The 25,851-nt window shown below is 39.7% G+C and overlaps 1 protein-coding gene across 1 annotated transcript in view; it reads right to left on the reverse strand.

The window, feature by feature from the left end:
• Positions 1-25,851, reverse strand: part of ADAMTS6 (ADAM metallopeptidase with thrombospondin type 1 motif 6) — a 324,965-nt gene that overhangs the window by 285,462 nt on the left and 13,652 nt on the right. The window contains exons 4-7 of the mRNA XM_050947192.1: positions 18,366-18,534; positions 5,763-5,980; positions 5,072-5,155; positions 4,400-4,545 (exon numbers count right to left, since the gene is read on the reverse strand). Coding sequence (XP_050803149.1) covers positions 4,400-4,545; positions 5,072-5,155; positions 5,763-5,980; positions 18,366-18,534 — 617 coding nt within the window. The remainder of the gene's footprint in view (positions 1-4,399; positions 4,546-5,071; positions 5,156-5,762; positions 5,981-18,365; positions 18,535-25,851) is intronic.

Genomic DNA, 25,851 nt, shown 5'->3' on the forward strand with positions numbered 1-25,851 from the left:
TTTTACTTGGTCTGCTGCCATACCAGGGAATAAAATTAATGGCTCTGGATCTTCCCTCCCAGCAGGAGGAGATTCATTCCCTGAACATTTTATTCAATCAGTCATATATGTTATTTGAAAAAACAGCTTTTCAGTACCTCGGTATAACAAACTAATGGTCTCAGGCTATGAGTCTATACCTTACAGAAATTAGTGGGCTTGATTAAAGATCCTTTTGTTTTGTTGAGAGAGAGAGAGAGAGAAAATATAACTATTATTTTGTTTATTCCCCTCACACTGCGAGCGGTGATGCAAGCAGACCATTCAAGGGAGCAAGAGGACACTTCATGCCTCCATACTTTTCTGCACAGGTGACTAGGTCAAGCAACACTTTTGCACCTAATTTATGCTGCTAAAGAATTAATCATGGGGGCGGAGGGGCACGAAGAAGGGCTAAAAAATTTCCAGGAAGGTAAAGGTATGGATGGTTTCAAAATCTATTTTTTTTTTTTGGAGGGAGGGGACGTTCAGGCTCATCAGCGAAAGAGATTTTTTGAAACAGGGGAGGAAGTATGGCCAAAAGCCCAACTCAGGCTGAAAGTATTAACTCAATCTGCCATAGCAAAAATACTTTGTAGTATAGTATATTGGGTATTTTAGCCTCTAAAGTTTCATATTTGAAAGAGAAACTATGTAGAAGATGGTTCTTAGAGCCTCAGATGTGAGACAGCAGCTGGGTCACGGGCAGACAAGAGGCTACCAGGAAGAGGATGCTGTATGTTTATGAAAATATGGGATCCAACTCATAGGAGGGAAAGAAACTGGATGGGTTTCTATGCTTTTTTGTTTTGCACAGAGATTCACAAAGCCTAGGCCCAGTACCACAGAGTTGACCCTACCAAGATGGAGATCATCTTGCTAAAATAGGATGACACCATTTGTGACACCAACAATGTTGTATTCAAGTCTAATGACTGTAGTTTGTCCTCAAAAGGCACACACACTGCTCCTGTGCACATTCAGAGATAAAATATTGACTTATACAAGTTTCCACACTATTTTTAATGTTCTTTTGTCAATAAAAAGAAAATTGCTATAAGGCTATAAGGCTCCATTTGCTAAAGTCAGAGTCACTTTATGGGAAGGAGGAGATTGATTATCCAAACAATACTATAATATTAATCAACAGTAGACTTTATATAGAAAACTATCAGCTCAGTATCCTAACATTATTAATATTTCTTTTTAAACAATTCACTGCAACAATTACAGGATAAAATATTAGGATTTGGTATAGTCTCATACTAAAATTGACTAAGTGAACCATCCAATAAGGGACTGTGGTAGAGAAAACAGCCTTCATTTGTTTAACATTTTAGTTCAACCACAGACTTATCCTGTGCACAAAACCAACACAAACAAAATAACTTCAGAGTTTTCAAGTAAAGAGATAAAAGCAAGGAAATGTTGAATAATGGGCTGTCATAAACAGATAGCTAAGGGTTAATGTCTCTTTCACCTGAAGCACCTGACCAGAGGACCAATCAGGAAACCGGATTTTTTCAACTTTGGGTGGAGGGAATTGAGTGTCTGAGTCTTTTGTCTGCCTGCCTGCTTTCTCTGAGCTTTGGAGAAGTAGTTCTACTTTCTAATTTTCTGTTTCTAAGTGTAAGGACAAAGAGATCAGATAGTAAGTTATATGGTTTCTTTTCTTTGGTATTTGCATGAATATAAGTGCTGGAGTGCTTTGATTTGTATTCTTTTTTAATAAGGCTGTTTATTCAATATTCTTTTAAGCAATTGACCCTGTATTGTATTATTTTAATACAGAGAGACCATTGGTATGTATTTTTCTTTCTTTTTTTTATATAAAGCTTTCTTTTAAGACCTGTTGGAGTTTTTCTTTACTTCAGGGAAATTGAGTCTGTACTCACCAGGGAATTGGTGGGAGGAAGAAATCAAGGGGAGATCTGTGTGTTGGATTGTTAGCCTGATTTTGCATTCCCTCTGGGGGAATAGGAAAGTACTTTTTGTTTCCAGAACGGGGAACAGAGAGGGGGAGTCACTCTGTGTAGTTTCACAGAGCTTGTGTCTGTGTATCTCTCCAGGAGCACCTGGAGGGAGGAAGGGAAAAAGGATTATTTCCCTTGGTTGTGAGACTCAAGGGATTTGGGTCTTGGGGTCTCCAGGGAAGGTTTTTTCAGAGGGACCAGAGTGCCCCAAAACACTCTAATTTTTTGGGTGGTGGCAGCAAGTACCAGGTCCAAGCTGGTAACTAAGCTTGGAGGTTTTCATTCTAACCCCCATATTTTGGACGCTAAAGTCCAAATCTGGGACTAAGGTTATGATATGGGCACAATTCCTTTATCAAATATTCCCACTGAGTTTAAGTGAAACATGTTACGTAGGTTCAACCACTATTCTGAGACTCTGCAATAAGTGTACAGTATTAGCTACCTGCACTTAGCTACCATGACATTTATTTGAAAGAAAATAAACTGCTGAGCTATTTCAAAAAGAAAAAAAAAATCTTCAAACAGGGCTTCACGCCTTGTGTCCTCAGAGTCTCCACAACAGTGTTGAGGGGGTACGGTTTTTGCTGCCAGGAAATACTCTTGCTGATCAGCATTCCTTTCTGGCTATAGCATAAACACTAGCATCACTGGTAGAAGCATGCCATGTCCCCAACACTGCCTACAGTAAGCAGACCATGCAAATCACTTTTATCAATCTTTTTTTAATTGCTGTGAGAGAGGAAAAGGGAGGAGAGGATGCCTTACAGTCTCTCCTTTTCTATACCAGCTTGGTGCCATACTCCAGGAGGGGGCTGACGTAACTGAGGACTTAAGCCTAATGTTTCAGCCTTAGCACTGTTTACTAAAATAAATCAGCATAAGTCAGGGATTTCAGGGTGAGCAAGGTCAAGTCCTTAATGTTATTTAGTGTAGCTTTTGTGTGAAAATTTCATTTTTATAGTTTATTTAGATAGTTATAATCATTGAATGAAATGAAGCACTCCCTCATGAAAGTATATAAAAACACTGACTTTGAGACTATTTGTTTATACAACAGATAGAGACATATATATGTATATATAAACGGGACTACTCACATGTATAAAATTAAGCCTGCATATTAAGCATGTCTTTGTAGAATCAGTGCCTTAAAATGGAACATTATTAGCTTCTAAATTTGTACTTTATTTAAGGATGTTTTCAAAGTGATTTTTACCCATTAGACCAAAGCAGTTCTTTCAAGGATATTGGAATGTATTTTGTCAGTCTACCTACTACATGTGCTCATTAATTGCATGTATTAAAAGTAATTTATGAAATATTGATGAAAAACACATTTTGCATTCAAAATGGTTACCAGTACCTCTAGTATATACTGTAATTCAAAAACAGATAAAAGAATTTTTTCAAAAATATCATAGCTTTTATGCTCAAATTCCAACCAGGAGTGACTTTTGTCTTATAAATCTTGAGTGCATTATTCTACACTGATTCCATACCTAAAACCTCCATTAAAGTTTGACATGTTGCATGAGTATAGAATATGCCCCTTGAAAAGGATATTTATAATAGAAACATTAACAATCCTTAGCTATATAGATTAATACTAGCATCACTGTTTTAATAGTTAGAAAAAAAAAGAAAACTGTCCCAAGAAACAGGTGCACATGAAATGCTATTTTAAGACAATCTATTTGTAGGGTACAATATTTGTTTACCTGTAACTACACAGAGAAAACAGTATATAACAGGACTGAAAGATGATAGATTTAGCAGTGTTGAACCTGCTCACAGAAATGGTAATATGTACAGCAAGACACCTTTACACATAAGTAGCCTTGGTATGAACACTAGAAATTTCACTTTCTTTTTTCTTTAAGCTAGATAGCACAGCAACAAATGCACAGCCAGATTTTCAGCTGGTGTAAATCTGCATAGCTCCATTGACTTCAGTGAAGTGACACTGATTTACACCAAGGATTTGGCAATAATGTTTTACACTGAAAACATTATACAGTAGTAACAAAATAATTTTTTTCTCCTGCTTGTTGATCTTTTTCCCAGAATTTTTAGAATTTTTGTTCAACTATAAAAGTTTGAAACGATCAAGAAAATTCATCAGATCTACTTCAAGATTTTTTATGGGAGCAGTTATGAGAAGCACAGTTATTGAAGTTATTGAAATTGTAAGTACTGTAAATTCTTAGACATTTTATTTCCAATTTTTTAAAATCTATGTTTTAATGGTCTGATATATTCTCAAAGACAAGCAACATACTATCTTTTTACCCTCACAAGAATACCTACCCCTTAAATTACTTAAAATATAGGTTTTATACATAAGTAAATACAAGAAAACCATAGAAAGAAGATAAAATAAATACAAGACCTGCAATAAACCATACCTAGTAATAAGAACCGCATTATCGTGGTGAGCAATCCCATTTTCTGGAATGGTGTTTCCATCGCTTTGGTGGGAGAGAATAGATTTCTGCCACTTACAGAAGCTATCGAGGGACTTGTCTGCATGGTGGTTTATCTCCAAGTTTGGCTGCAATACAACATGCATACCAGAAATGTTCCAAACAAATTACTAAGGTCAGTTGTTAAAGCCTTTTGAAGACTAAAATGGGACTATAATTAGAAGCAGTGGTTTCTAGGAATAACTCTTCTTGCCAATTTTTATCTCTAAAATCTGACCCAGAGTTCAGTTAGTGTATTACTGAACAGGCATTCTTTCACTTCCAGCTTTAATAATGATTATGTCAATATAAAAATTTTAGATTATAAAAATATAGACATAGAAATAAAATTGTAATTGTAAGTCTCTACCACTGAAATCTCCAAAAGTAAGTTAAAGATATCTGTTACATTAGGTAAATTTTAAGACAATAAATGAGGCATAATCCTTGAAACTATTTCAATCTTCCTTAAAAATAGCGAAAGATTACAGATGAGGTTTTATACTCAAATATAGCCTTTCTAAACAATAATTAGATGGATTCTATAATAGTACAGAGTGAAGTATGCTGTAGTTTATTGGTCTGAAGTCTAATGTAATTGCAGCTCAGTCTTACCTGATCTTCAGTGAGAACAATTAAACGAGTCACTATAATATTCACAACGTTTCCTAGACTGGAATCACGATAAAGTTTGGCAACCTGACCTCCAGAAAAGAAGAAAAGACACAAAGTCAGACAAGAAACACCATTAATTTGACATATGCTTAAAAATTAATCTGTTGTCTCTTACTAAATATAATTTCATAATTTCATAATTTGAACAAGCATCTAAAGAACTATTTGAATAAGTATCTAAAGAACTATTTCTAAGTCAGCCTTAACCTATTCAGTAAGATAAATCAATATTCCCTACACTATTTTCACTGCAAACACTTTATAGAATAAATTTGTTTCACAACTGAATAACTCATGACAAGAGATGTTCAGAGTGCTAGCTAAAGAAAAGAACCAACCAAAAGTGTAATCGCTATAACTGGTAATTAGAGGGTCAATGTATTTAAAATGAAACTCAAAGGCATTGAAACATGATTTATCAGTGATCATAATATTCTCCCTGATGGAGAAAAGACAATAGTATTGAACATCTTATTTATATTATAATACTAACATTTTACTATATATCACTTTTTGCAGGCTGATACATATTTTAAATAATTGTTTATTTCAAATCAGAAAACCATATTGCATAATTGCTTATCCTATAAAAAGTGTTAATTATATTAATATATAGAGGGGTCAAACTTACAATATTCATTACACTCAAAATGTAATGTTCAATGTCTTTGCGACCATGGTATCCCACCATCATTTTGTCTGCTACTACCAGTGTCTCCACAAAGCGTTCAATGCTTACTGATCTCTTCTGTCGACGATGACTACTTAGAGTGTTATTAATTGGAAGTGAAGTTGGCAAAGCAGATGTATCATTCATCCACCAAGGTTTACTACTTCTTGTGAGGTCTTCTAGGAATCAAAATAATTAACCACTTCAGATGGGTTGCTAGTTAAACAACGTTCAAATACAGCTGTTTCAAGTTGATATTATCTTAAAGCTTCTAAAATAACAAGAGTTTCTTGAAGGCAAGAAGAAATTAAATCTTTTCTATAAATATATAGTATATTTTATACTTTCATTAGCAAATATTTTTGCAGATTGAAAAGGAGCTAGATTTAATAGAGAAATATTTTTTTAAATAAATATAAAGCAAGTTCTCTTGCTTTCAAACATTGTTTCATACAGCTGCTGTTAACAATATCAGCTTGTTCTCTTAAAAGGCCTGATCCTGCAAAACTCTTATTTATATTCCCAGATACAAATTACATTACAACATGGAATTAAGGATTAATACATTTCAGTATTTAAATGGTAAAAACACTACAGGGATGTTGTAATTATCCCAGAAATCAGCACTACAAGCCTAGGAAATTCAGAGTTAAGGTTTAAAGTTTAAAGAAATCCAAACATATTAAGGCATGGTAATACACAGTTAAGGCATTCAAAAAACCTTAATTTTGCCCTGTAATGACATCATGCAATAACTACAGTTAAGCTTAGTGCATAATAGCGTCTGCTCTGACAAATTAAACTGATGTTTTAAAACATATTAAATAGTTTTCATACAGGTGGGAGTTAATAACAGTCTGACTACATATCTTAATGGGCCTATTTTTTAATTAATTTTAACAATAAAATAAACTAAGGGCTAGATCCACAGAGGGATTCAGGTGACTAACTGGCATGCTAGGTGCCTCAGTCCAAAATTTACATCTTCAAAACACCAGCTCAGCTGCCATATAACCCTGCAGACACTCAAGTTTCTGCTAGTAAAGTCCCCAAGGTACCTAAATTTCTGCTGCCAGGCATATGCATAGCCACGTAAATCCTAAGGCCCAAGCACATAGCTCATGCCCAAACTCCAGTGGGACCTTCAACATAGGCACTGCCCCACCTAACTCACCTGTGGAGCCCAATCTGGTAAGTATGGTCAGAGCACAGCCACTGAATCAGAGCTCGTACAAAACAGAGGGAGGGGGCAGCAGCAGTACCCCTACCAACGGTAGCCCTACCAACGGTAGCCCAGTGGTTACAGCACTCATCCAAGATACAAGAGAATCATGTTCAAATCCCTTTTCTGGCTACAATGGCATAGGAATTTGAACTCCAGTCTACTTCTCCCATCTGAATGCCCTAGTTACTGGCCTACGTGGTATTCTGGGGTGGGTTTTTCTCAGTTTCTCCCACTGAAGTTATTCCATTCTGTATAAATAATAAAATAGTCATTGAAACAGGGACTTGCATTTGGATCTTCCAAATTCCAGGTGGGCACCCAAACTCCTGGGCTATCGAGTAATTTTCTCTCTCTTTCTCTGAATGAATATTTAAGTATGACATCCTCAACTACGGAACAACGACTGGCACGTCACATCCGTATTGAACAGTGCTTATTTTAAAAAGTAGTCCTGTGGGTTTGGGCTCAATTTAATAAAGTAAGCATATGCTTAACTTTAAGCACATGCTTGAGTCTATTCTTCAGTTACTTCAGATCATTGGGTTTATTGATATCATTGTGACAAGTCTTAGGCACGGTTATAGTCATTCATTAAAAATCAGCTTCAGGTATTAAAGACGGCTGAAGTTTCTATAACCAAAAAAAAAACATTTTCCTGTATTTCAATCATTGTTTAAGGAAATTAAAGTTTGTTTTAATTGATCAAAGATTTTAGTCTTACTGAAGCAGTGATTTAGGAATGTCTGGAATCTTGTCTGATACATTTTGTAATAAGATGGAAAAAAAAACCCTTTGTTTGGCCATATTCAAGTTGCACAAATTAATCAGTTTGAGGATTTTTGGTGCTTCTATAATATAAAAATTATTTTATAAACATGAAATGTAGACTAGGAAGTTTTTTTCTCTTTCGTAAAAAAAGATATAAATAATTTGAAAATCATCTAGTGTGCACTTGTAAAAACCTTTTAAAGCAGGGTTTCTCAAACAAGGGTCGCTGCTTCTGTAGGGAAAGTCCCTGGTGGGCCGTGCTGGTGTGTTTACCTGCCCTGTCCACAGGTTCGGCCGATCACGGCGCCCACTGGCCGCGGATCACTGCTCCAGGCCAATAGGAGCTGCTGGAAGCTCACAGCCCACCAGGGGCTTTCCCTACAGAAGCGGCAACCCCTGTTTGAGAAACCCTAAAGAGTAAATAACAAAGTATATATATTGTGACAGGGCTTCCTCTCTCCCTCGGTGGGTCCTGCGCTTCCATTTAGCGGTGGGCTGGGGTATTCTTTTCCCTCAGGATTTTCCCCACGCCCCTGGGTTTACTGTCCACACTCTTTCAGAGTAGGATTCCTCCCAGCCTCCCTGACAGGCAGGGTTGCCAACTGTTTAATGGCACTGTGATGGTGCACTCCACATGTTTTATAAAAATATGCTTATGAATGTGAATATAATGCAGCTGGAATATTTTTATGCAAAAAGTCTCTTGTAAGGTATCATTACAAAGGTTATAACCTACTGAATATATTCCTCCTATTTGTATGTATGTATCATTCTTGTATCTGAAGCTAGAAATACGAAGTATAACTCTGAGGTCCTATTGTAATTATAAAAAGTGTGGGCCATTAATGGTGGCTTAGAATCTTGATGGCTCCCATTGACTAGGACAATTGGTTGTGAATGGGTTGATTTACCTGAAAGCCTTCCTGTGTACATGTGGGCCAGCCCATGGGTAATAAAAAATGAGGTCTCACAGGATATGTGACCATGTCACATGATACTGGAATCCATCTGAAATTTGGTACTTTTCCATTTAGAAGGGAGGGTGGGGATCCAAAGAGAAAAAAGATTCCTGCTTTGTGCCAAAGCTATGAAAGCGGGTGGAACAGAACAAAGGGGGCTGCCAGTCATGAGAACACCCTTGCTTTCCACTTAAGATGTCTGCTGAAACTAACAAGGGCTCTGGGAGGGAGTTTGGGTGCAGAAGGGGGATCAGGGCTCTGGGAGGGAGTTTGGGTGCAGGGTGCAGGCTGCAGGCTTGGGTTTGGGGGACAGGAAGGTTTGAAGGGGGCAAAGCTTACCTCGGGTGGCTCCTGAAAGCGACCAGCACATCCCTCTAGCAGCAGTTCCTAGGCGGGGGGGGGGGGGCTGGGAGCTCCGTGCGCTACTCCTGCCCACGGGCACCACGCCCGCAGTTCCCAGTGGCTGCAGTTCCTGGCCAATGGGAGCTGTGGAGCCAGCACTCAGGGCACAGGCAGTGCACAGAGTCCCTGTGGCCACCCCTATGTCTATGACACCTGACAACCCTACTTGACACGTGTACACTTCCCTCACAACCACTGACTCATTACAAACAAGAGAACTGCATCATGCCAATTAGCTGGAGAAGAAGATCAATGATTGGCTAAGTAAATCTTGATGGTACAAAAGCACTAATGAAGAGTGATATGAGTTATTGACCTGGCCCTGTCTATTAATCTATAATAGATCATTCCAATCTAATGTAATCTATGCATAAAACTAACGACTTTTGACTCTATGTAAAGTTCGAAGAATCTGTATTATTCTGTTATTAATATCATTTGGGACACAAAAAGGTCTGACAAGTACTAAATTTCTAAAAGAACAAATTTAAAATTAATTTAACTCAAATTAACAAATGTTATTGTAAATCCTTAGCATTTCAGTGCACAGAGTATGTACTGTCAGTTTGGGAAGAATATTCTGCATTCTTCATACATAACGTAGATGTTGAATACCTGACTAAGTGCAAAACTTGACTAAACCTAATCGGTGGATTCATGATCTCCACAACATCTCCATAATAAAGGGCCAAAACTTGTTCACATTGAAATTGATGAGAGTTTTATTGTTGATTTCAGTGATAGCAGGAGCAGGCCCCAAAAATCACAAAAGTTCCATTTACTGAATGATATATTAGATTATTTTTTACAAAATGATACAGCAGAGTATAAGCATTCATTAGCAAGTGTTGCTATTCAATTGAATAACACATGAGAAAGCATAAAGATTCTTTAAAAAAAAAATGTTCCATAGATACCATAGTTTTTCCCTAACTTTGACAAATAATTTAATAATGCTAATATTGTTTTAAATGCGCAAGATAAGGATATATGAATGTGAGTTTCCCCCTCCCCTTCATTTCAGGCTAGACTATGTATATACAATCTGTTCTGGGTATGGGGATGCACATAGTTGTGCCATCCCAGGATTATATATTTGTCAATTTTCAAGTTTCAAAACTTCAATTGTTTTTACAATCAGTGGATTCAATTCAAAAGTTTTGTTTTATTTTTGCAATGAGAAAAGTATACTCTTTTTCACTCTCTTATAACTCTAAAATTGCTGAAAGAATTTTGCTAAATTCTCAAAAAAAAAAAACAATAATTCACCTTCAAACAAAAATCTAATATAGAACATTTCAGCTAAAGGGGCGTGCATATTTATTAATTATGAGTATGCAAAAATAGCAGGTTACAATGAAATCTGTTTTGCAGCCTTAATAATACAGCATGCACTACTAGGCATCTGCTTAAAAACCATTTCAAAACTCATTTCAATAAACTATGCAGCCAAGTGAAAATACCATGAAAGTAAATTTGCAATATGATCTTTGTTGCAAGGCTAATCATGGAAGACTTCAGCGTGCTGTCTATAGAACTCTTACATTAAGCTTGATTATAAACTGAGCCAAATTCTGCTCTGGCATAATGCAATTTCACCTGTTTACCAATGCTTAATGTGGTCCTGCCTTTGGAAAATGTTAATTATATATATGAAAGAGCAATAAAAATAGATAGAAAAATTGAAATAACTCTAAGGTCTTGATCCTGCTAGATGTTCAGCACTCCTGCAAAAAGTTGAGTGCCCTCAACTCCTGGTGAAGTCAATGGAGCTGAGAGTGCTCAGAATTTCACAGGATGAAGCCCTTAATAATTTTAGCTATGTATTCAGGAGTATACAGGGGGGCCTGATCCAACCCTAAGTCAGTGGGTGCTTTGCCACTGTCTTCAACTGAGTAGGACAAGGCCCATAACGAGGAGTGAGGAACTGAATCAGTTTGGTGGGGACAGGATGTTTAAGAGATGAAATAGTATTATTCTTAACTCCTTTTTCCTGAAAAATAAAATAAATCTCATTTATGCTGCTCTAATTTTTGATATCATGACCTTTATTCTGGATTTGCACTAGTGTAATTTAGAGCAGAAAAGTGGTCCTGTTGTATATTGACTTTGTTCATGAAACACTATTCTCACAACCAAACTCAGTTAATGTTGTGAGTGTATACACTTTAAAATGAAATGTTTATCAAACATTATAGTTAAAAAAACCAAAACTCTAAATATTCGTTAGAAACATGAATGAGACTTTTCTTTCTTAACTCTACCCTAAATCCTTGTCTACACCACATCTAGGGGCCAGAGACAGACATCTTTATATTTTCCTTATATTTTCCTTTTCAATATAAGTCACAAACCCCGGATGATCCACCACCCATATTGCATGTGATCCACCACTTACTCACTGAACAAAGACCAAACGGTTACTTACCTTACAATTATTGCTCTTCTTTGAGAGGTGCTGTGCGCATACACATTCCACTGTAAATGTGCGTGCACTCAGTGCACTCGAGCCAGAGACTTTTGCCAACATTACCACTAGGTGGTGCACGTGCCATGTGCTCTCAGGCGAGGGCATAAAAAGAATGTGTCCACTGCCCATCTCTCCAGTCTTTTGCACCATAGTAAGTAATGTCCATGCGGGGAAGGTGGGAGGGTAGCAGAATGTGTATGTGCACAACACATTTTGACAAACTTACTGTCAGGGTAAGTAATGGTTTTTAGTCCTGCAAGTGACTGTGCACATATACATTCCACTGTAGATGACTCATCAGCACTTCTCTTACAGGTGGAGGGATTTCGGATCATCTGAACAGAGACTGTAACATTGACTTGGCATCATCACAAGAGGCTTGAGTGATGGCATAATGAGTTGGAAAAGTATGCGCAGATGACTATGTCGCTGCCTTGCGTATATCAGTTATTGAAACATTACTTGGGATAGCTGATGTGAAGAGCATAAGAATGGCCATACTGGATCAGACCAATGGTTCATCTAACCCAGTATCCTTTCTACTGACAGTGGCCAATGCCAGATGCTTCAGAGGAAATTAACAGAACAGGGCAATTATCTAGTGATCCACTGTCACCCAGTCCCAGCATCTGGAAGTCACAAGTTTAGGGATACCCTGAGCATGGATTGAGCCATTATATCTAATGGAGGAAAGACTTTAGCAACATCAGAACAGATTTTATTAGTTAGATTTCCAATGTGAAATTCATTGAGATGATACTGACTAATCTTTAATCCTTTCAGCATAGTTTATAAACAGCATGGAAGAAGACCGGAAGGCCTAGTGTGGTTCTAGTAAAATACCAGGGCTCTACAAAGATACAAGGTATGGAATGCTTCCTCAGCCTTAAACAAATAGGGCTTGGGGGAAAACACCACACAATTAATTGTTTGATTTAGAGGAAAGACTGACACTACCGTAGGCATAAACTTAGGATGTGGCTGTGACGGGTTGGATCACAGAAGCCCCTTTGGGTGCTGCCACCTGATGTGCCAAGACTATCTCTGCCCCTGCTTTCCCTGCCAGGTTGAGACTCCAGCACCCTGTTTTGCTGAGCCAGACACTCCCATCTGCTCCAACAAAGACCCAGGGTCTGAATTACTTGCCCTAAAGCTGCAGGTTTACCTGAAAGCAGCTAACAGAAGTGTTCCTGTCTTTAACACTCAGATGCCCAACTCCCAGTGGGGTCTAAACCCAAATAAATCCATTTTACCCTGTATAAAGCTTACATAGGGTAAACTCATAGATTGTTCACCCTCTATAACACTGATAGAGAGATATGCACGGTTGTTTGCTTCCCCAGGTATTAATACATACTCTGGGTCAATTAATAAGTAAAAAGTGGTTTTATTAAATACAGAAAGTAGGATTTAAGTGGTTCCAAGTCATAACAGACAGAACAAAGTAAGTCACCAAGCAAAATAAAATAAAACACACAAATCTATGTCTAATCAAATTGAATACAGATAATCTCACCCTCAGAGATGCTTCAGCAAGTTTTTTCCTCAGAATGGACACCTTCCAGGCCTGGGAACAATTCTTTCCCCTGGTACAGCTCTTGTTCCAGCTCAGGCGGTAGCTAGGGGATTCTTCATGATGGCTCCTCCCCTTTTCTTCTGTTCCACCCCTTTATATATCTTTTGCAAAAGGCGGGTATCCTTTGTCCCTCTCTGGGTTCCCACCCCCTCCTTCTCAATGGAAAGACACCAGGTTAAAGATGGATTCCAGTTCAGGTGACATGATCACATGTCACTGCAAGACTTCATTGCCCACTTGCCAGCACACAAGTATACAGGAAGACTTACAGGTAAAACACACTCATCTGCAGACAATTGTCCTGGTTAATGGGAGTCATCAAGATTCCAAACCACCACGAAAGGCTCACACTTTGCATAATTACAATAGGCCTCAGAGTTATATTTCATATTTCTAGTTTCAAGAATGGTACATTTATACAAATAGGATAATCACACTCAGTAGATTATAAGCTTTGTAATGATACCTTACAAGAGACCTTTTGAATGAAGCATATTCCAGTTACATTATATTCACTCATTAGCATATTTTTATGAAACCATACAGCCTGCAACGTCACAGTGGCATAGGGGTGTCCTTATAAAAGACCATGAAAGAAGGATCAGCCAAGAGTTCTGAAACCCTCTTTGCAGAAGTGATTGCCACCAAACATGCCATCTTCATGGATGATACAAGTAATGAAGATGTAGCTGTAAGATCAAAAGGTGGTCATGTCAGTTTGGAGAGAACTAGATTTAAATCTAATGCAGGCACAGGAGCAGACAAAGGAGGCTAAACATCAATGAGACCCTTAAAAAAAAAATAAAAAAACAAGACGATGAGAGAAACTGGAAAATCTGTCTAGTGGTAGATGTAATGCAGAAATAGAGGCTATATGAACTCCTACAGAAGGCTCTGAAAGACCTAACAGTTTCAGGTACAGAAGATAGTCCAGCACATGTGAAATGCCTGTGTGAAGGAGCGATAAACTGTGAGACTGCACACAAATGGAAAACTTCTTCCACTTTCTGCGTATATGGCTCTAGTAGACTCATTTCTGCTGCCTACTGTAGGGTGACCAGCATAGGCATGCGCTCGGGGTGTGCCGGGTGTGCCTAGGCACACCCTAATGCAGAGGTGGGAAAATGGCCCCACTCTCCTGGCGCGGCAAGCCATGAGGTCCATGTTCCCGGGCAGGAGTGCCCGGCCGAGCACAAGCTGCTTGCCCCTCCCCCACCTTCCCTCTTCCACTGGAGTCATGCTGCCGTGCGCACAGCGCTCTGAGGATCAGGATTGCACGTTCCTGCAGAGCAGTGTTTGGCTCCGTGGGGAGGCAGACACGCTCCCCACTCATCCAGAGCCATGCCACTGCTGCGTGCACAGCATTCTGAGGGGCGGGGCTGCCCGCTTCCACGGGGCAGCTTGTCTGGCTCTGCACAGAGCAGAACATGCTGCTAGGAGCCTCATGGTAATGGGTCCGGGCCAGGAGGGTTAGATAAGGGATGGGGGCAGTCAGAGGACAAGGAACAGGGTGGGTTGGATAAGGGGTGGGATCCCGGGGATGGTGGTTAGGGGCGGGGGGGTCTCTGGAGGGTAAGTCAGGGCACTCAGGAGACAGGGAGCAAGGAGGGCCCTGTGGGGGTAGTTAAGGTGGGGGGGTCCTCTGGAGGGGATGGTCAGGGGACAAGGAGCTGGGAGGGGTGGATGAGTTGGGAGTTCTGAGGAGGGCCTGTCAGGAGGCAGGAGAGTGGAGAGGGGTTCGGGCAGGCAGGGAGCAGGGGTGGTTGTATGGGTTGGGAGTTCTGGGGGTCCTGTCAGGGGGCAGGGAGCAGTTGGATAGGCATGGGAGTCCCCGGGGTCTGGCTGGAGATGGGGGTGTGGATAAGGGTCGGGATAGTTAGGGGACAGGCAGGGGGAAGGGTCCTAGGGGGGCGTCATGGGACAAGGAACAGGGAGGCTTAGATAGGGGGTGGGGTCCTGGGGGGCAGTTAGGGGCAGGGGTCCCAGGAGGGGGTAGTCAGGGGACAAGGACTGGGAGGGTTGGGAGTTCTGAGGGGGGCAGTCAGGGGGCAGGAAGTAGGAGGGAGTGGATGGGGCAGGGCAGGGCTAGGGCCTGGCAGGGGCGGAGCCAGGGAAGGGTTACCTGGGTGCACATCTTAATTAAATGTGCTGCGCACGCCTATGGTGACCAGACGTCCCGATATTATCGGGACAGTCAAGATTTTAGGGGACTTGTCCCACCTTCCGACCTTACATCGGTCGGGATGCCCTTTTGTCCCGATATCGGGGACCTTCCGGACCGCAGCCGCCGCTCATCGCTTCCTGGTGCTCGCCCGCTGGCAGGAGTGTCACGTGCTGCAGGGGCGGGGCTTGCAGGTGCTGGGAGTGGGCAGAGAGACCTCCGCCCCCACTATATCAGCAAACGTTTCTACAGTAGACCTGGTCCTGGGATTTGGAAGTGGAGAAAGGCTGAAAAAATGAGATCTTGTCAGAGGTCCTCAGGAAGTTTGGGAGTTTGACAATTGGGGGTCAAAGGTTTAATAATTGTCATGGAAGGCGTTGGTAGGATTTTGGTAGCTGAGATGAGGATGTCAAAAAAGATGTGGCAGCTAACAGAAGAGGGTTTGACAGTTGTAGGAAGGAGGAGGAGTGAAGTCGGCAAGGTAGAAGGCCCACACATCTGAGAGAAATGTGGAGAGTACGTCAGGGAAGGAACTTGGGACAAGGAGGTTCCAAGGCAGTGAGGGGGAGGTAGAGAGGAATCTGTTGCAGTTGATGCTTTGCATGGGGCGGGGGGGCAGGGGTATGAATGGGAGGGACTTGAGGGTGAGAAGGATTTGAAAGCTGTGGTTAGTATATGGTCACTTTTAAGAGAGTGCAGGGACACATTTTATAGGACTGCAAGCTCTCAATGTATACATTTGATGAACTGTGTGTGTGATGATCATCTCTTAGAATATGCCCACACCAAACTGGTTATCTCACCTCCCCTCAGTTGTCACGGATGACTGTTGGGGGAATAGTTAATTTATCTTTCTCCCCATGTGGTGTCCTCAGGAGGGGCTGATATGTCTTCCCTGCTCTGGGGCTGTGACAAGTGAAGACAGGGGGAGCTCCTTTTTATGGACACCCATTCAGCCAGTAGCTTTAAAATCCCTCTTAGCAGCTGTTCCCTAATTGCTCTACCTATAAAGGGTTAAAAAGTCTCACTGCTATGTATAGGTAAAGGGAAGTGAGTGGACACCTGGCCAAAAGAGCCAATGAAAGACTAGAACTTTTTAAAATTGAAACAAGACTCCTCTTTTGTCTGTCTGTTGTTGTCTGGGGAGAGGCAGATAGGGCTGCAGTTATGCTGTAAGAAGCTTTGGGCCAGACATGAAAAATCATCAGTATCAGACCTAGAAACTACTCATCTAAAACCCCAGGTATGTAAGTAGATTAGGAAATGTCGTGATTAGGTTTATCCTTTTTATTTCTTTATGGCTTGTGGGCTCCTCTGTGCTAACCTCAAATGCTTTTGGTTTGCTTTTAACCTTTAAGCTGAACCTCAAGAAAACTATTCTTGATGCTTAATCCTTGTAGTTACTCTTTTAAAATCTAGCAATAGCCTGAGTTTCCAGATATATGTTTTTCTTTTTAAAAAAAATAAAATTTATCTTTTTTAAGAACATGATTGGATTTCTGTGTCTTAAGAGGTTTGTGCACATGTTGTTTAATTAGCTGGTGGCAACAGCTGATTTCCTTTTTTTTCCTTTCTCCTTCTTTTCTTTTCTTTTCTTCTCCGGGGGGGAGTAGGGGGGGTGAAAGGGCTTGAGGGTACCCCACAGGAAGGAATTCCCAAGTGCGCCTTCCTGGGTTCTCAAGGGGGTTTTGCATTTGGGCGGTGGCAGTATCTACCAATCCAAGGTCAGATAAAAGCTGTAACCTTGGAAGTTTAATACAAGCCTGGAGTGGCAAGTATTAATTTTCAGAATCCTTGCAGGCCCCCACCTTCTGCACTCAAAGTGCCAGAGTGGGGAATTAGGCTTGATAATGGCTATGATCATGGGGGAAAAAGCAGTAACCTACATTCCATGATCCTTTCATTAAATTGGAGGAATTGAAGAGTGCTGTTCCCCACGCAGAGGAAGAACACAATTAACTGAACAACTCAGGAAAGCTCTTCTCCAGGCTTGGGCCTTTGTGTCGTAATCTCAGTCAGATGGTGCCAGCAAGTTACAGTCTCCAACAATAGCAGCCAACAGAGATTACGTCAATAATGAATTTGTTACCTTTTTTTATTTTGAAATTAATATTTGCCAAACCTGTCCTATGCACAAGATCTTACTGAAGACTAATGCCCAAGATTAAAGCGAACTTTTAAGAACAAACACATCTTAAGATGTACATAAACAATAAAAGGTTAGACCATTTGTCAAAGATGTAAAAAAATATTTTTTTAGTTCCATAAATCTAAAACAGCTTGCTAGATTTACTCTAAAGTGGCCTAAAAAAAAGTTATCTTTTGGCCTCGGTCTAAGCAGGGAACATTGAGGACAATAGAAGAGTTTTGAGAAAGTTTAAAGTGGATGGAAAATTGGGCTGTGAATGGAAACATCTTTCAACCAAAACTATGATGTCACTCCCTATGCAACTATTTTGGGAGTAACATTAACAAACTGAATCAATAATCAGTATCAAAGAGTATCAAAGAAAAAATTGGTGACTTCCAGCTCATTTCCAAATATATTATTAATCATAACATCAACACACATTTATCATGTGTCAAGTTTTCTCAAATGAGACACAACACTTACTAAACATTCAGCTGTAATACTTAGTCACTCAAGTCGGGCCTTCCAGTCAGGGATGAAGTACACTTACAGCACACTGTGAGGAAGCCTGCGCTCATCACTACCACTGTACTCAATACAGGAGTAAAATAAGACTTACTCCCAGTGCCTTAGCCTTCAAAAACACTACATTCTTGGCTTGAATCTGAAAAAAATGCAAAGCTACTTTTCAAAGCGGTGAACAGCATCATCCAAGAGGAGAGTTCCTAACACTAAACTCACTATAATAAAACCCCATTATATACTGTACATGGAACCAATGCAGAAATAATATAAAGGTATTTTTAGTTTTAAATCTTAAATGACACTTTTTTTAATAGAGTGAAAGCATAATTGATGTTCATGCTTATTACCTGAGACGCCACAATGAGCATGATCATAGAGATGTCGTCGGTGCATGGCAGATTTCTTGTAAATAACATGGGGACGACCACTTTCATAACTAAAATAACTGGAATTTTCAGTTATATTCCTTAAAGGCTCAATGAAATACTCTTCATCTTCTGTAGCAATAACGCCATGCTTAAGGAAGAATAAGAAGACAAACAAAAACAACTAGTTACTGTTTCTCTGCAAATATCCTTCATTATAAGACAACATACTAAACAGAGCAAACACCAGCTTTCCTCCCACTGAACTCACAGTAAAATCCCCACTGACCTCCATGGGAGAAGGAGTGGGCTCTTATTAGCAACACAAAGAGAAAATGAAGAAAAAATTACTGCCTTGCTTCCTCAATTCTTTCCCACCATTTTTGGCCAGATGTAGTAAGACAGCAAGAGACATTTTTGGTGTATGACAATCAGCCTTTTTTTCCCTCATGAAACAATCTATTGACAAAGATGTTCCAGAATTATATGATTCATATCCATTAAAAATGATGCCAAGCCAAAATGGCCTTGTTCAAAGAGTGAACACAGTGTCTCTCTATGATGGCATACCGAGAGATGTTTTAATGCCATACATTGCATCAAAAGAGAAAAAACTTACATAACAGATTTATTTTAGGCAAATATTATTCAAAGAAACCACTGCGTTTTGTATCCAAATGCTGAATTCTAACACTATATTGCACTTCTTTAGGCTCAAATTAATAACATTCATTAATTTACACTATTTATGGGGTACTTTTTAAATATAATTTTTACCTCAGAATTGCACTACAGATCTTAGGCAGATCATGATTGTAGCAGATTATTCACTAGTTTGGATTCTCCCCAGGAAACTGATCATATTTCCAAATTTTACAATGCATGAGAGAAGACCTTTTATTCTTCATTACTTCCATGTTTGCAATCTCAGATTCTCATGAAAGGGGAGGTGGTTAAGGAAGGAAAGGAGACATGTCAGGTCAACTCCACAAATTCCTACATGCCTTAGTATGTGGATTTTCAGCCATTAAAACTGAATTTAGAAGAAATAACTCCAGCTTTGGAGCTTCTTTGTATGTGGAAACACTAGGGAATTGCCTTATAGACATAATTCCACACTATATCTGCCAATCTGAAGATTCCAGTCTCTAGTCAACATCTAAAGGCTTTGGAATTGATGACAATCTTTACAATACAAGAGAGAGAGGTATTGAACAGCAAGAGGATTGGGAAGCAGGAAGTTTCAAATTCTAACCCTGGTTCTGTGGTCTTGGGCAAGTCACTTAGGAACTGATGCTATTTACATTCAAGGGTTTATAAAGACTATGTTGAAGTCAACCAGAGCTAGACATAGTTTTAAATAGTCCATTTGGTATGTCTACACTGAAGGAAAAAGAACCACTCTGCAGCGGGTCTCAGAGGTTGGATCTACAGACTTGGGCTTGAGGGGCTTGCACTACGGTGCTAAAAATAGCAGTATAAACATTCCCGCTTAGGCTAGATATTGGGTTCTGAGACCCACCCACCAGGTCTACAGACCTTGTCTCTGAGACTCGCTGCCACGGGTTTTACTTTGCAGTGTAGACATGGTCTGACTATTTAACTGAGCACACTCAGCATCTCCCAGATGGTGCTCAGCACCTCTACTTTCAAAAATTAGCACATACGCTATTGTCTCTCAGCAGGTTGTGTAACGTGCATGCAGCAAGATTGTAAGGAGTCATTTTACAAGGCTGTAACGTTCACCTAATGACTTACAGAAACTGCCAGATGTACCACATCCATATTTCAGTAGTTTGTATATATATATATAGCTTGTGAAGTGCTGTGGGACACTCTGGAAACGAAGGTGCTTTATATTTGTACCTTATACATTTATTTTCAAAGAATATGAGCACATATCCTAAACTGCACACACAGTTTTCAGTTGCCTTTTCCTACATGGAAACCGTTACTGTAAATGCGTCTCTTCTACAATAGTTTTCACTACGTGTTCACTAAACTGAGTTACTTCACAAAAGAAATGACATCTGGGCTCAACTTTAGCCAGAATATGCTGGTACCGGACCTCTTCCATATTGCCTTCTTGTTGTTCCGCATCTAAGTTTTCATTTAAAATAAAAATGAAGGGCTAAATTCACAAAAGGGGCTCAAGCACTTTACCCCTTTAGGCACCTAAGTACAACATTTAGGTGCCACTGGCACTCACAACCCCCCTCTCCCCTCGCCCCCCACTCAGCTATTACCTAACTTAAAGTCACTGTGTTTCCATCAATAAAAATCCCTGCAACATTTCTGCCAATGGGCATGTGCAAAGCCACCAAAATCCTGACATTGCCAAGCTGCTCAGCATCTAATGCTCCTCTAAGCTCAAGCAGGATTCATAAGCTAGACGTTCTCTGTCTTGGCTGTCTGGCCAATCCAGTAGGCATGCTCTGAGTGTGCCTAAACCACATCAGACAGAGAGGAGGAGATGGTGGCCAGCCCTTATATACAGTAGGCCAATAGTTAGAGCACTCACCCAAGGTTGTGGAAGATCCAGGTTCAAATCTCTCTTCCTCCCAATTCTGATGAAGGACTTAAACCCAGATCTTTCAGCTGCATGCCCTAACCACGGCGCTATTGCATCATTCTCACTCACTGACTGCTCCAAAGACTATTGAAGTATGTCATACAAAATGATACAGGAGCAACTGAAAGAGACCCATTCAAGAATATCCTTCTATAGCCCAGTGGTTAAGGGGGGAAGCCCTGCCCTCGGAGGCAGAAGACTTAGGTTCTAGTCTTCACTTTTAAACTGATCAAAGTGGCATTTCAGGATTCTAGCATCCAAGATGAGTGCTCTAATCACTAAGGTAGTGGATATATGCAGGGTAGCAGCAGCTCCTCCTCACTTTTTCTTTAGAAAGCACTGACCTGGCTTAGGTGCCTAACTCCAGGTGAAGGTTCATGACTCGGCATCCCAAGCAGAGACAGATGCCTCACTTCCTTTGAAGGGTGGGGCTTAAGCAACACCCCTCCCCTCAGCATTTCCTATTGGCTGTTTTAGGCAGCTCTCCATTCAGCATGCTGGCTTCTGTGAAACCCTGTTTTAGATACCAACACATAATGCAGGGAGCTTAGGAGCCTAAGCTGAGGTTGTGAATTCCACTAGGCAGTTGGTTGCCTAAAGGTTAGATGCCTACATCCCTCATATAAATCTAGCCCTAAAGCCTGGTGTACACTTAAAATTTAGATTGACATACCCCTGACAGACACAGCTATGTCAAGCTAACCTCCTGTGTAGATGCAGCTATGTCTCTGGAAGAATGCCTCCACTGACCTATCTACTGTCTTTCGGGGAGGCAGTGTTCCTACACTGATGGAAAAACCCTTCTGTCAGAGTAGGCTGTATCTATACCATGGGCTTATGCCAGGATAGATACGGTGACATATCTATGCCAGTATAGTTCACATAATGTATGAACTGAGTCTCTAGCTGTTATATGGTTGCTGAGATAGCCTCAAAACGATGACCCTAGCGTAACAGATGGAGTGACATCTGCTTATGTTTACAGAACCTAAATCTGAAAGGCAAGATCTGTTCCATTCATTTCAAATATTAATGATAACACTTCAAATTTCAACATGAATTCACTGCTCAGTACATGTAAGAAAAGAGAGAGAAAATAAATACTACAAAGATCTGCAATCTACTATGAGTAAAAACCCATGGCACCACCAGTGAATATTGCCATACTTTTCTACCTCAAATCAAGAAATTCAACAGTAGGTATCTGGCCTAGCCTATACCTAGGTTGCACTGGTTTAACTAAAGTTTAGTTTTTAAAGTGATTTTGTTAAAACAAGGACAAAAACTCTGTGTCTATATATCATGTTAAGCCTGGTGTATATCATTTAGCTTGCATCAATACATTTATATATGCAAACTGAACAGTTATAACCAGTTTGATACAGGTGTACCCATACAAGGGGTTTGCAGTGACTTAACTAAATTGATTTTGAAACATATTTTAGATAAACCAATGCAGCCTCTGTATATAGTCACTGATTATATTAACAAAAATACAGAGCAATTAGGATCTTTACAATATTAGAAAGTATATGCATTTAGCAATGTTTCCAGTTTGTACACCTTTAATGTTTTTTGGCTAATGAATTCTAGGAGTTATGCTACTACATCCGAAGTGAAACTTCAAAGCACACTTTGGGCCTGCCCTTCCACTCCTCAGTCAGGCAAAACTTGCACTGACAGCAATAAGAAGTTTCTTAGAATAAGGAGCGTGAGATTGAGCTGACCATTAAGTAATTAAACTTTTTTATGTTTTTTAATTAATTTTTCATTTTGTGTTTTCTATTCTATTTCTATTCTACCTAGGTTTTTATACTATACACCTTTACCTCAATATAACGTGACCCGATATAACACGAATTCAGTTATAATGCAGTAAAGCAGCGCTCCAGGGGTGCGGGGCTGCGCGCTCTGGCGGATCAAAGCAAATTCAATATAACACTGTTTTACCTATAACATGGTAAGATTTTTTGGCTCCCGAGGACAGCGTTATATCGGGGTAGAGGTGTATTCATCACCAAAGAATCTGAGTGACTTCCAGTAAAGCACTAAGCAAAATGACTACACATATGTCACATGTTGTTTGTTCTCTCATCCTCACCCCAGAAAGAAAAGCATATGGAGCAGGGAGTCTTGTTTTGGTAGGGAGTATTTTTGTTTGCTTGAATATACACAGTACATGAGTTAAACCTCAAGGTCCAAAACACGAGTAAAGATCATCACAACGTAAAATTGACCTCTAAGAAATTTAATAAAATGTTAATCAAGGTAGTTCTATAATTGATGGAACATCATCAGCATAGCATATTCTTAAGCATCATTTGGAGGAAGAGATAGTGACCTGGAGAGGGACTGGCACATTGTGGAATCTAAACAAGGCCATTTTAATAGACTCAATGTCCTGCTTACTTTGGTTTGGGGGGAGGCAGCCAGCATACATTTCTTAAGGGTATGTCTACATTAGCCGCTGGATCGGTGGGCAGCAATCGATCCAGCGGGGATCAAATTATCGTGTCTAGTCTAGACACAATAAATCAACCCCCAAGCGCTCTCCCGTCGACTCCTATACTCCAGCGCCACAAGAGGCACAGGCAGAGTCGACGAGGGAGCGGCAGCAGTCAATTCACTGCGGTGAAGACACCACGGTAAGTCGATCTAAGTATGTCGACTTCAGCTATGTTATTCACATTGCTGAAGGTGCATAACTTAGACTGATCCCCCTCCTCCCCAGTGTAGACCAGAGCTAAGCTGATGGAACTTTGTTAAATTTTTTTGCAGATCATCATTAATAAACTTAATTTATGGCTTGCAATTAAAGCTGTCTAATGGAAAAGAAACATAATTTTACTAATAAAATAGTTTTTCTTAGGGTTTCAACCAGCTTCCATTATAAAACCTTAATTATGGAGAGGCTACCATTTCTCCATAATGGACAATAGTCTATTTTAGCCCCCTATAAACTTCAGCTTTGAACACTGGTTTGGCCTGAAAATTGTCAGATACCTGTGAAGGCAAAAGAGAACATCTTTGCAAAGGGAAGGAGGGGGAACCATATCACTGTGTTTTTGAATTACAGATTACTCAAAAATTACCATGATTTCAAATATTGTCTTTTTAAATGTTTTTGTCTTTATCTAGTTTACTAACACGCCTTCAAACTTTCCATGTGGTTAAAGTTTCTTGAAAACTCAAGTGCTGTCTATATATATGGAAAAAGATTTCAAAACTAAAAAAAAAATATGGCTTTTCTGGATAGTTTTGGTCCAATCCTGTTCCTACTGAATTCAGTAATAGTTGTAAACCCAGTCCTGTACCTGCTGAAAACCTATTTCCTTGTTTTTATGAATTTGAGGTTTCTAAATGATGTTATAGGTAACTATGTTGTTAGGCAGCAATCTTAACTGGGTTTTGAAACAAGTTTTTTGGGACGAGGTGTTTGTACAAGTTACCATTTAAAATAAACCTATTACAAAAATATTATGGATGACATAATTTTCTCCATAATTTTCAGCATAGAATTAATGTCTGACTTTTCATATCTTCCCAGAGAGGCCCAACATGTTGCTTTCTCTCTTGTTCTTCTGTGAGGACAAAACATGAATAAATAACATATTTCTGTGTATTAGGCTATGTCTATACTACAGGCTAGGAGTATGATTCCCCTGCTCATGTATAGATACTCACATTAGCTCTCATAGAGCTAGCCACTGCTGCTACCTGTGCTACTGCAGCTACCCTGCTATTTAGACACACACTAGCTCTCACTGAGCTGTGCACATTTGTGTACATGAGCAGGGGAATCACCTCACCAGCTGCTACTGTAAACGTAGCCATAGTTTGCTCCCTATATTGACTGTGCTCTTTCCGAGACTTTCTAATCCACACATCTAAAAGCATTTTCGCAACTGAGTAAATAGTAGCTTTCCTACTTTAATTTGTACACATATGTATTGTTGCTTGACAATAATGGAAGCTTCCTACAGAATTTTCCACTGAAAGTTACAAATGTGCCAACATAAATATAGCTCCACCCACTCCTCAACCGTTCTTGCACAGTACATAGATAGTTGCACATTCATGCTGCAAATGACTATGTTTGTATGTGTGCGCTCATTTCCCAGTAATTACATACACACACAGGACAGCCTGTATATGATCTTGTGAAACCTAAGCCCACACACGAAATACCTATTTCCATCAAAGGGAACTCCACTCAGACAGATCTAGAGCAGGATATGATCTGGGTTTTAATCTTCATAAATCAAATAATATTTTTAAATGTCATCCAAAGAGTCATATTTAAAATTGATTTAACCTCTATGAAAGTATTTAGTTGTGTTAAATGGTAATTACTTTAAAAGATGGACAAGGCGGGTGAGCAACTCAACATGAGCTCCCAGTTCCAGATGCTGTCAGAAAAAGGGCCAATGTGATCATTCAGTTTATAAACAAGGAAGTAGGAAGTTAGGAAGTAGTAAGGAGGAGTATAGAGAGGTCTTAAACTCTATGAATATGAATCCTATGAAATGTTAGGATAGAAGAAATGACAGTATATAATATTACTCTCTGTTTGCACTTCTAAACAGGGTCTTTATGAACTTAGTGTGCGTTACTTTGAAAATGACAGGTTGTAATGAACAAAAAATATTTTTCATACAACAACAGAATGAGGCTTTCCTGCCATTATACCTTGGAAGTAGCTAAGTAAGAACATCTCCCCTTACTTCATTAGAGAATTCTTTCTCCATATTCATGACATGTTTACTAAAGTGAGACTTTAAACTGAGACTCTTGGAAAAGGAATAATTGCTTACCTGTAATTCTGTTTCCCTGACGATATCATTTGACTGTATTCCTACTCTTGGGTCTCAGCTTGTCAGCCTGGGACAGGGTAGA

This window comes from Gopherus flavomarginatus, chromosome 3 (assembly GCF_025201925.1).
Source record: "Gopherus flavomarginatus isolate rGopFla2 chromosome 3, rGopFla2.mat.asm, whole genome shotgun sequence".
In the NCBI taxonomy this organism is placed as follows: domain Eukaryota; kingdom Metazoa; phylum Chordata; order Testudines; family Testudinidae; genus Gopherus; species Gopherus flavomarginatus.